This window comes from Artemia sp. Qi Xiang Cuo, chromosome 8 (genome assembly GCF_049724085.1).
Source record: "Artemia sp. Qi Xiang Cuo chromosome 8, ASM4972408v1, whole genome shotgun sequence".
NCBI classification, from domain to species: domain Eukaryota; kingdom Metazoa; phylum Arthropoda; class Branchiopoda; order Anostraca; family Artemiidae; genus Artemia; species Artemia sp. Qi Xiang Cuo.
In genome coordinates, this window is record NC_142801.1 from 70,666,696 (window position 1) to 70,678,888 (window position 12,193).

At 35.1% G+C, this 12,193-nt stretch overlaps 2 protein-coding genes across 6 annotated transcripts in view; one reads left to right on the plus strand and one right to left on the minus strand.

Annotated features, from left to right (window-relative positions):
* Window positions 1-12,193, plus strand: part of LOC148949761 (ceramide synthase 6-like) — a 72,096-nt gene that overhangs the window by 31,922 nt on the left and 27,981 nt on the right. For all 5 annotated transcript variants that reach the window (XM_089093729.1, XM_089093734.1, XM_089093730.1 and 2 more), the window contains exons 4-5: window positions 2,410-2,522; window positions 9,579-9,690. In XM_089093729.1, the coding sequence (XP_088949855.1) occupies window positions 2,410-2,522; window positions 9,579-9,690 (225 nt within the window). The remainder of the gene's footprint in view (window positions 1-2,409; window positions 2,523-9,578; window positions 9,691-12,193) is intronic.
* LOC148949762 (uncharacterized) overlaps window positions 1-12,193 on the minus strand; it is a 126,937-nt gene that overhangs the window by 23,721 nt on the left and 91,023 nt on the right. The gene's annotated exons all lie outside the window — the stretch shown is intronic.

Sequence of the window (12,193 nt, forward strand, 5' to 3'; positions counted from 1 at the left end):
AATGCTGTCATGCGGTGATGTATTTTTCCCAAAATATATGCGGCGTAAGCTAAATAAACGGCTATCCCAGACCATTTATTCAGCAACATTAACAGCTATAGAACATTGGGGGGGGGGGGGTTAATGAATCTTATTTGGGGTAAGGGTTTACATAAAGTTTTAAAAAGCGTATTTTTTGGCCCCAATTTTCAAATATTCCATGAAAGGTTCTTTAGATAAAAATGAAGTACATGGATTCAACCCCCTCCTGACCTCTGGAGTGTATCAAGGAGAGTAGGTGATCAGGGCTTCCTTTTTTTGCCAAAGAAGTGTTACCTGATACATCTTTCCTACAAGGAGAAAGACAAAAACCATGCAAAAAATAAAAGTAGTGTTTTTTTTTGTCCAGTGATAGTCAGTTACATTTCAAAATTGGCCCGTATATCATTGACCTGGTCATGATGCTAATTGCATCCTTGCAGAAACATAAATAGTAGTTTATTTTCGTCCAATAATAGTCAATTACATTCAAAATTCAAACCCTCTCATCTAACCAAAGCAAAAAGGCTTAACTCGGGATCCGTGGCTGCCTGATCAACCTTCGATTGCGAGAACATATTTCTATTAATTGTTTAGTATGGGCCCAGAAGAGGTGACAGCTCTCCTTTTGTTTTGAGATGGTGTTTTGAATGAGAAACATTGTTTTCAAGCATCGGAGCATCGCGAAAGTTTTGAACTTCAGCGTAAAAAGACTTATTCTCTCATATTCAGGGAGCTTCTATTTATTGTTTAAAAGCTAATAAACGGAAATTAGTCTGTATGTTCAAAGAGTCGTTATCCGTAGGAGTCGTTGTTTCCGCCTTTGCTTTGAAAAGAATTAGAGATTTAAACAATTTGTAGTTTTATTTGTTTTAGTATATAAACTTTTGTTTTAAGTTGTTTTAGTTTAGTTTTACTACTGATGACGGTCACTGTATATGTGACCGAAATATCTGGTATTTCTTATGAAATTTATTATACACTGTCTATTAAAAAGGAATTTATCCCTATTTTGGACTTTTATTTTATCGTAGATTTTTAAGAAAATTTAATTTTCTTATATGTTGAAGACTGGTCAAGGTTCAACTGATCCTTAGATAGAGACAAAACAAACGAATAATTCTGGAATACCATGTGATTCAGGGATTGGTTGGGGATTTGAAGAATTGTTCAGGCTAAAATTTCACGGTTATGTGAAGGTTGTGTATAGCAGCTGGATTCACCAGCTATACTTATTGAATGCAGTTTAGACTTTATGGCCTTAAAATTAGAGCAAAAATTAGGTTTGTTTGATAATAAGAAAAGGAGTAAAGATGACAGGTTCGTCATCTGACAGATGACAGGTTCGTCATCTGACAGATGGCAGGTTTGTATAGATGAGAATGTGATACGTTGTTTCAGCTGGTGTCAGGGTAAATATTTACCAAATCATATTATTGAGTTACAACTAAAGTGAATATACCATTCGATGCCTTTTTTTATGCTGATTACGAAAATAATAATCATTTCTATCTGAATATTAGCTCCCCCCCCCCCTAACCTAACCTAACCCCAACCTTCAAATGTGGAAATATATATCCTGAATTTGACATATATAGGGGGGGAGGGGGGAGCTAATATTCAGATATAAATGATTATTATATTCGTAATCAGCATAAAAAAGTCATCGAATGGTATATTCACTTTAGTTGTAGGCCTAACTCAATAATATGATTTGGTAAATATTTACCGGTGTCAGTAACTTTTCATACAATGTACCTAGATATTTTTAGCAATGCTCAACCGGCCGAATAACTTTTCTTTACGTTTGTAATAGTGTTTTAGTATTAATAAAATGACTGATTGATGATTGATTGATTGAATAGATCTAAGCAATGTATCTAGAATGTGTGTTTGGGCTGCTGTTAAAGTGGAAGTATTTTGGGATGAGGAATACTGAGCTGCTGCTTCCAGTTATCTTACAGAATATCTTACTGCAGTTTATTTTGAAGAAAAGTAATGTATCTAGAATGTGTGTTTGGGCTGCTGATAAAGTGGAAGTATTTTGGGATGAGGAATACTGAGCTGCTGCTTCCAGATATCTTACTGCAGTTTATTTTGAAGAAAAGTAATGTATCTAGAATGTGTGTTTGGGCTACTGATAAAGTGGAAGTATTTTGGGATGAGGAATACTGAGCTGCAGCTTCCAGATATCTTACAGAATATCTTACTGCAGTTTATTTTGAAGAAAAGTAATGTATCTAGAATGTGTGTTTGGACCAGTGTTGCAGATGCTATTCTATTTTTGATATACTGTTGATCACTAAGGTTTTTTTATGTGATTTGTGATGTTTTTATGATATATGTGGTATCTTCTTTTTGGCTTCTTAAGCCCGTTGTCTTATCTTATAGATACAAGGTCTTTTGAAGCAAGTTGATATGACACAACGACAAATCGAACGATGGATGAGGTTAAGAGCCTCAAATGATAGACCATCGAAGATGGTCAAATTTGCGGAAACAGCGTGAGTATGAAATTGGTCTTTGGGGGAAGGAAGCGATGTTGTGTTCGCTATAAATAATGAGATGGCCAAAATAATATATAGTAATAAAATAATATAGCCAAAAAGTATAATATAGCCAAAATAATAAAGCGTAACAGGTGAAATTGCGATAAGAATAATGAAAACAATATAACTGGAATTTAACTGGCAAATACGTTGATGCTTATATTAGTGCTCGAATAAGGGTGTGTACAAAATACTGAAGTAGGTTATCATTCCCAACTAAAATGTAAAAACTAATTTGACATTACAGTTCATAGTGCAAAGGGAGATGTGGAAATAGCTAAGAGAGCGAGAGAGAGAGGGAGGGGGAGAGAGAGAGATCTATTATGGGTTACCTCTCCTTAGTAGCATAATAATTGTTGGCTTGAATATATAATGAGTCGGAGGTAATAGGCTTGAGATTGTCTGTGTAAGATTTCGACTTTTGTTGATAGAAGAGAGTCACCAAGTGTGGGAAACCATTTTGTGACCAAGATGGGCCTGGGATTGCACAAAGCCTTAATTCAACTGGAGGTCGATGGAATATCTTGCTGTCGAGTTCTAAGCTGACTTAAACGCATCGTTTCAACTTGAGAAGATGTGTTAGTCCCCGTCCTGGACTCCTTGAAAATTGCAACTTCGAATGCGACAATGTTAAAAAACAAGCGTATTGATATTTTGAATGACGAATTCAGACGCTTCAAACTGGACTTGTTAAGAGTTTCAGAAACTCATTTCCCAGGGGTGGGAAACATGAAATTGGGTAATATAGAATTTATTTATTCAGGCAGGAAGGATGGGGTGCATTAACAGAGAGTAGAGCTTTTCCAACTGCTATTCAAGCTGATAAGTCAGCCTTCGAGAAAAAATATTACGCTACAAGGGAATAATTTAATTTCACAAAATAAGCAAAAAGAAAAGGACATTTATCTGGTAATCATGACCAATGGCCCTAATAATATGTCTGGGATTTGATTTTTGTTCTGTTTTTAAGGATTGATTGTTTATATAAGGGTGTTATTTTTTTATGCATTTAAGATGCAACAAAATAACTTTGTCATCTAAGGCTCTATATCTATGAACTCAAAAACAAGACCGAAAGAATTTTAGTAAAGTTGATACTTCTTAATATTTCGAGATTTTTAGAATCTGAAAAATTTTATTGAACCTATCGATAGAATTTCCTTAGTTTGAGAGTGTGGATAGTATCATTCATGTTATAGTACTGGTTTCTTTTCTTGACTTCTAAATCCTAAGATTTTTTTTTTTTTTGAGTTTTTCTTTCACCATGAACATCGCAGCGAACAGTTTGGTATTCATTAATCACGTTCTGGATTGCCCTTGGAGATTGTATGGATATTCAATTGCTCCTTGGCTGTTTTTCCTTGATTGTGGGTACTATTGTACGGTAGGCACGTATGCGAGATTTTTTTTTCAGAGGGGGAGGGAAGGGTAATAAAAATATCGGGGGAGGCCCAACAATAAAAAAAAACACAAATTTATTTTATAATTTTTGTAAGGTATACACAGAAATTTAGATTTTGGGTACAACCCTCAGTTTTGGAAATAATTTATAAAATAAATTAATATGTTAAAACAGAATAAATTTACTGGTAAATTTTAAGCACTTAATTTCAAAAACAGTGTTTAAATACATTTTAAACACTGTTAATGCAGTGGATAATCGTAAACACTTGACTTGAAGAATAGTATTTAAAAAGATTTTAAACACTGTTATTCTGCTGGTAAATCTCAAACATTCAAATTTAAAAACAATGTTTAGAATAAATTTTTATTATTGTTTAAACATTGTTAATCCACTGGTAAAAATTTTGTTGCTGCATTCTTTCTTTAGATATGTCGTTAAAGTTGTTTTTTTTGTCGTTTTTTTTTTTTTTTTTTTTTTTTTTTTTTTTTTTTTTTTTTTTTTTTGATGGATTTTTTTGAGGAAATTTTGTGTAAATCAGATACAGCGTTTGGAATTCTCTTAGTGACGCCACTTCGTCATATACTTCTACAAAATTTTCCTTCGATTGATAGACGGTAAAATGACAAAGCCTGGTTTAATTTAATTTAGCTCTAACTTAGTTTGGGCGTTGTTTAATGACTCAATGGAAAGTACTTGTTTTTAAGTTATAATTTTTTTTTTTTGAATTTAAAAAAAAATGATGTATATTAAATTGTAAGAGGACGGTGCGTGTTTGTAACTTTTATCTTCATTGAAAGCCTACGCTTTTTTTTTTCTTGTACAAAAGAGCATGGTTGTTTTTACAGTGGCATTACACATGGAACAAAATACAGTCCTGGAAGAGCTCGATTGGTTTAAGAGAAATTTTTAAGTTCTATCAGCACTTTAATTCAGGTTTGCTTTGTATTGTGCTTGTGCAGTTTGACTGTTTCCAAACAAGGGGAGGGGCTGGGGACAGAGTCCAGATCCTCCTCAAAATTTATGATTATACTCTCCGAATTTTGTGGGTGCTTCTTATTCAAATTATCAAATAATTTTTTCTCTTTATTGGGCCCCTCCCTCCCCCCTCTGTAAAAATTATACGGACGCGTCGGCCTCTTGTGAGAAACTATACAAAGGCATGTGCTTTTTGGTCAGATAGTGTTTAAAAGATACATTCACTGTAGTATTTTTAATCGGACACTCTTCTTTTTTAAGCAGTATTGGGCGTCATTTATTAAAAACTTGCATACAATTTTTTATTCTTTTAATTTTAATTTCTAGGTGAATTTGAAATTAGCTTTCTTGTTTTTGAACATAGCTTTCTTGTTTTTGTTTTTGTCTTGTTTCTTGTTTCTTGTTGTGTTTGGGGTATTTTTTTTTTTTTTTTTGATCGTAAACTTTTAATGGTCTAATATATCAGTTGTTTCAGAGATGTATATTGATATGAAATTTGGAAAAAGAATTTATTGAGCTAAGCTCTCAACGTTCGTTTTCATTCTCAACGTTAGAAGAGTGTTCCTTCTAGATGAAATGCTTACAGACAGACAAAAGATTCAAATATACTAAATCAGCACTTCCCTTTTCTTCGAATTGTTTGCTGTTCAAAATTGCTTACTACTTATAACAGATACCTCTCTAAATTTGCAACTAAACATCGAAATCAGCGAAAGGTCTCCTGAGATAAATTAGAAATTAAAATCAACAGACATTATTTAAAAGCTAAAAACCTACTTAAAAAAATTTAAACTATGGATACTACTCAAAATTTATAATGAATATGAGACTCAATTGCATGGTCTGCATGAAAGTGGTAAAAATTGCCTTCGGCCTTCAGCCTTCGAGAAAAAATATTACGCTACAAGGGAATAGTTTAATTTCACAAAATAAGCAAAAAGAAAAGGACATTTATCTGGTAATCATGACCAATGGCCCTAATAATATGTCCGGGATTTGATTTTTGTTCTGTTTTTTATGTGTCTGGGATATGTGTCTGTTTTTTAATATGTCTGGGATTTTTCGGAAAAAAAAACAAGGAAACATGACTAATTGAAACTTGCTACATAAGCTGCTTCTTTAAGATTGTTTTCTCCTAGAGAACCCCAAACATCCAGTTTTAACTTTATCTCTCCAGAAATGAGGAATAATGTGATTGGGTTGCGAAAATACGTCACAAAAATAAACCAATTAGGATAAATATACTATTAAAATAGTATTGGGTAGTAACTCTCTTTTTCTACAAATCTATTTTGCTAGTGATCTCTCTTTCAGAAATTTCTCTTTTCTTCTTTACAGTGAAATCAAGTGCTTTTGTTCATTTAATCACTAGTGTAAGAGTAAACATAAGTTTTTTACTCACAAACTGAATTTGGTTGTTTTATTTAGCGAATTTGTCGCTGTAAAAAAGACCTTAAGAGGGTGTGGGATTCCAATTTTTGTTTTCACTTGTTCCCTGTTTTTCCCTAAGAAAAAGGCTGGATTCCCTTTTAATTTCCTCTTCTAGTTACTTTTACAAAGTCATTGAAGATATGCCATCTTCAATGGCTAATATGCTTTTGAATCTTCTGAACAAGATGGCTGTTTCAAGTTCTGATTTTATATCTGATTTTATATAATTTTTTTTGCGCTGCTTTGTCTAGCTGGAACTTAATGAACTCTATCTATCTTATGTATAAATACAGTGTTTATAGTACTGCGAAGAAAGAGGCTGCTAGCTTTGTGATCATTCTACCCTAGTGTTGTGATTGTCCAAAGAGCCGTGTTCTGCCCGGGAGTGAAAGGGGCCTGCTTTCTCATTGTGTGACAGTTTTGGTCTTTAGAGCTGGGGAATGGTAAGCAAGGGTAAAAAAGCTAAGCATAAGATACTGGCTAAAGCAAAATATCGTCCCCGTGATGGCATTTACGTCCACAATTAAGAGCTTTGGGACACAGGCTGATTTGTGTGTGTGTCATGTGTGCCCGAGTGTTTTTTAGGATTGTGACACACGCAAGGTTGACGCCACTTCACAGACACCATGGAGCAGATCATATCATACACCATGAATCTGTCCCCTTTGTTGTAAAATGAGAAAATAAAATCTGAAGACTTTTGGATTATTAAGTCGAAATTCTAAAGAATTAAGGTTTGACTTTTTGTCATTATTATTATTATTGCAATACTGCTCAAACACAAGGGCTGTTATATTCGAGTCAGAAATATTTTGAAGGAACTTTAAGACTTTAGTGTAAAGAGCGAGAGCTGAGGAATGGGTAGCCCCCCATATATGCGGAATTATATCTTTTCTTTAAGTTTTAATGTTGCGCTTTATAATCAAGGAGGCACACTTGTGCCTCTATAAAGAGGCGACCCACCACAATGTTAACGATTTCCGGTCCTAGCGGTCGCAGAGAGACAGCGGTGATCGCATTTTCTAGCCCAAGCTCCAACTAAGAAACGTGCAAAATTTCACCCCCCTCTGACTTTATCTTCATTGGTAAAAGTGGGCCGGAATTTTCGACCCTCCGAACCACAGCCCCGCTTTAACGTTGTCCGATTGGGCTGAAATTTAGAGGTTAAGCTTTCCTAGGGCCCGGGAGCTTATCCTCGAAATTTCAGCTCAATCCCATCACTCCTTCCCTGTTTTCCAAAAACCAAATATAGCCACTTAAAGTTCATTTCTCTTTTTTTTTTATCAGGCACGCCTACAGGCCACAGTTGGCAACGGATCCGGGTGAATGAGGAATCATTCGGAGCGGAAATTGACCTGTTAGGGCCTTTTGATATTTTCAGACCGAAAAAATTATCCCCCGAATTTACATTTACGAAAAACCTCGTTTTCCTATAAGAGCCCATGTTAATTTTTCCCACCACAGCCTCCCTTTAACGTTGTCTGATTGGGCTGAAATCTAGAGGATAAGCTTTCCTGGGGCCTGGAAGCTTATCCTTAAAATTTCAGCTCAATCCGATCACTCCTTCCCTGTTTTCCAAAAACCAAATATCAAGTTTTGTGGGTATTTACTTGCGTCAAAAATACATCGCACAGAATAAAAATAATGTAATGTCTCTGTGGTACAGTGGTCGCTATTCCTGACTGTCAGGCGGAAGATCCGAGTTCGATTCTCCGTCAGAGAAATTTTTTTATATATTTAATTTAAAGTTAAAAGAAAAACTCAGTTTCTTTTTTAAATCCAATCTATTAAATCCTTCGGCTCAACAGGCGTCTCCAGAAGAATATCACAGTCGGCCTTCAGGTTACAGGTAAGTCTCCACTGCTTTGATAACATGGGGCCTGGGGTGGCTGATAAAAATCTTACTGTGCATTTGATTTGAGTATTCAGGAATTAAAAGCCTTAACACAAGAATCTTCAAAAGCGGGGATTTGGGAGGCGGCAGCCCCCCATCTTTAACTCCTCAAAAGATCAGCTTACAGTTAGTCAAGCAATAATAAGTTATAAACTGTACAAAAACGTGCAGAAATTATTTGAAAAAAACTACGTTTTCTAAAGAGTTAAAGAGGCTGAGTCAAAAGTTCGAACCTTAAAGCGTACAGGGATTAGGAGGTGCAGTTGGGGGGTTGCCGCCCCCCAAACCCCTGCTTCTGTATATGAATGGGGTTGTACCCTCCTCAACGCCTCGATCTTTAAGCTAAAATTTTTATTGTTTAAAAAAAAAGAGTTGTAATAAATTCAAACTTTAGCTTAAAGAGCGAGGTGTTGAGGAGGGCACAGCCCCTTTCATATACGGAAGCGGGGGTTTGGGGGCGGCAGCCCCCTAACTGCACCTCCTAATCCCTGTACGTTTTAAGGTTCGAACTTGTGACTCAGCCTCTTTAACTCTTTAGAAAACGTAGTTTTTTTCAAATAATTAATTAATATAAAATCGAATATATGTCTGTCTGTATAGTCCTGTATAGTTTTTTAGTTACTTAGTAGTCGAATTGACAAGGCGTATTGTATTTTTTTCGTAATTGAAGAATTTTTTTTGGGAAGAACCTGGAGATAACACTTCAAACTAAGATTAAAAGGTTGAGTAAGGTGTGCTAGGTGTTTTTCAGAGGAATTGTCTGAGAATAGTTTTGGGAGGCTCATACTTCGACTGAGGGCATGTCAAGTAATAAGCTCTACGAAGATTATGGTTGTATCCCACTTTCTAGGACTACAATGAAGGAAGGATAAGACAGGTACGTCACGTTTTGTGGATGACGGATTGCCAAAAATCATTCTTTCTGGTCATTCATTTGCAGGGGTGGATCCAGGAGGGGGGGAGAGACCGCCCCTCCAAGATTTTTATGGTGCCCTCATTTGATTTTTTTAATCCTTTTTTTACAATTATTGGCGACCTTGTCAGGGGGAATTGACATTCCCCCCTCTCAAGATTTTCCTCTAGATTTTCCTTCGTTCATTTGGGGTCATAAAAAAAGCAGACGATCCTCATGTAGGATAGGAAAAGGTCATAAAACATGGTCTAAAGGAGGTCGGAACTTCATGGTAGGTGAAGTGGGTGGAGAAGTGTGCAAGGCTGTTTTTACCTCAAACGGCTTGATGCAAAAATGAGTAGTTATAATAGTAGCTATTTTGTTCTGGACTATGAACTTGTTTTCTTTTTGAAGGTGGCGTATGCTCTTCTACACTGTCGCATTTGCATATGGCTTATATTGTCTTTGGGATAAACCGTGGCTCTCAAATATTCAACACTGCTGGATTGGATATCCTTTTGAACATGTAAAGTTTCTTGTTATCTCCTTATCACTTTGTTACTTTTTTCTTTTAAAAATAGTTTTTAACGCTTTTTTGTGATAAATAAGAGCAATTTTTTACTTTTTGGCTGTTCTGTGTTGCAGCATTAAGTGAAACAATTTGATACAACTAAATGAAATCAATTGAAATCTAATATCAATAATTAATTTAATATGTGCGTGTAACTGAATACTCATGTAACTGAACCCCTGTAACTGAAGCCTCGTGCAACTGAACCTCCGTGCAACTGAAAGCCAAGAGGTACTATGTACGTACTTTTTCGGGGCTCCTTCCTATCTTTAGCAAGGACAAGTTCACATTGACTACTTTAACTCTCCCTCAATTTATTATCATGAAAATACAAGATATTACTATTATGCCGCGTGGTTGCATCTCCCACCTCTAGAAATTTTATCCATGGCCTCCGCTTCACATCTCCTTAATTCACATTTTAATGATTTCTTCACTTTTTTACATGTCTCTTATATTCATATGATCATCACTCAAATAATTCTTGCTATTGATATGCTTAATTGTTTTTTGCTGATATTTTATAATTCTTATTTTGCTTTTATTCTTTTATTGGAGACTGTCTATGCTATCTCAAATAAAATGAATCTGGAAAAATATGAATTCCATATTCTGCTGAAAACACTTCACCTACACTGTAGTGATATAGTCTAGTAAAAAAAAAAGCCAAACCCCAATGTTTCAGCAACAAAAACGTTGTTCCGTACCAAAATGTTCAGAAAAATTCGCTTAATCAAACAGTTCGTGATAACGAACTGTAAGTAAGGAGCGACCCGGCTCAATGGTAACCGAAACTCTAAAAAACGGAATTTTGATACCAATACATCAAAAGAATCAGATTTTAATTCTGATGTTCATTATATATGTTTCACCAAATTGAGAACTATCCGTCAAAAGTTACGCGCCTGAGAAAATTTGCCTAATTTCCGAAAAAAGGGGGAAAGACCCTCTGAAGACTATAGAACCTTAATGTACATCGCATCGCTATATTCACCGTATCTGAAAACCGTACTGTGGAGGTTTCAAGCTCCTATCTACAAAAATGTGGAATTTTCCATTTTTTGCCAGAAGAAAGATCAAGGATGTGTGTTTATTTATTTTTTTTTTTGCCAGGGGTAATTGCATCGACCCAGTGGACCTAGAATATCGTAGGAGGGTTCATTGTAACGGAAATTAAAAGTTCTAGTGCTCTTTTTAAGTGACCAAAAAATGGAGGGCAACTAGGCCCCCTCCCATGCTAATTTTTTTCTTAAAGTCACCCAATTAAAATTTTGAGATAGCCATTTTGTTCAGCATAGTCGAAAATCTAATAAATATGTCTTTTAGGATATTTTAATCCCCCACAGTTCCCAGGGGAAGGGCTGCAAGTTATGAACTTTGCTCATTGCTTACATATTGTATTGGTTATTGGGAAGTATACAGACATTTTCAGGAAGAATTTTTGTTCTGGTGGGTGGGCTGGAGGAGGGGGTTACTCGGGAGAATCTTTCCGTGGAGGATGTTTCTTTGGGGTAAGGGACATTTCTATGAAGGGGGCGCCGGATTTCCAAGCATTATTTAAAAAACGATCAGAAATTAAATTAAAAAAAACAAATTTTTCAATTGAAAGTAAGAAGCAACATTAGAACTTAAAACGAACAGAAATTATTACGTATATGAGAGGGTTCTCCCCCAAGTCAATACCTCGCTCTTTACGCTACAGTTTTTTTTAGTGCTTTCAAAAGAGCTATCTATTCTAATTAAACGGCCTCTGTGATTCAGGGGTTTGTGAATTAAAATTTTTTTTTAACTTATAATGTAAAGAGGGTGGTATTGACTAAGGGGAGAACCGCCTCATATACGTAATGACATATACGTAATAAAAAAAAAACATACGGCTCAATAGTAATCCAAACTTTCAAAAATGGAATTTTGATGTCAATAAATGTATCAAAAGAGTGGGCTTATAATGCTGATTCTAAATATATAAATTTTATTAAGTTTAGTATTACTCATCAAAGGCTACGAGCCTGAGAAAATTTACCTGATTTTCTAAAGAGGGGGGAAACATCCCCTACAAGTGAAAGAATTTTAATGAAAATCACACCGTCAGATTCAGCGTATCAGAAAACACTATTACATGGTTTCAAGCTCATATCTGCAAAAATCAGCAACTTTGTATTTTTTGCCAGAAGAAAAATATACGAATATAGAAATTCGTTACGTAAGTTAATTTTTAAATTACGTCACAACCAAATTAAGAGGCAGCCATTTAGCAAAAGAAAAGTAAAATTTTTATGCAAATTTTTTTTTACTTATTCAATGACGGTGAGCCAAAATAAAAGCTGCATTAACTAAAAAACGATCAGAAATTAAATAAAAAAAACAATTTTTTTAAACTGAAAGTAAGGAACGACATTAAAACTTAAAACCAACATAAATTATTCCGTATCTGACAGGGGCTGTCCCCTCCTCAACG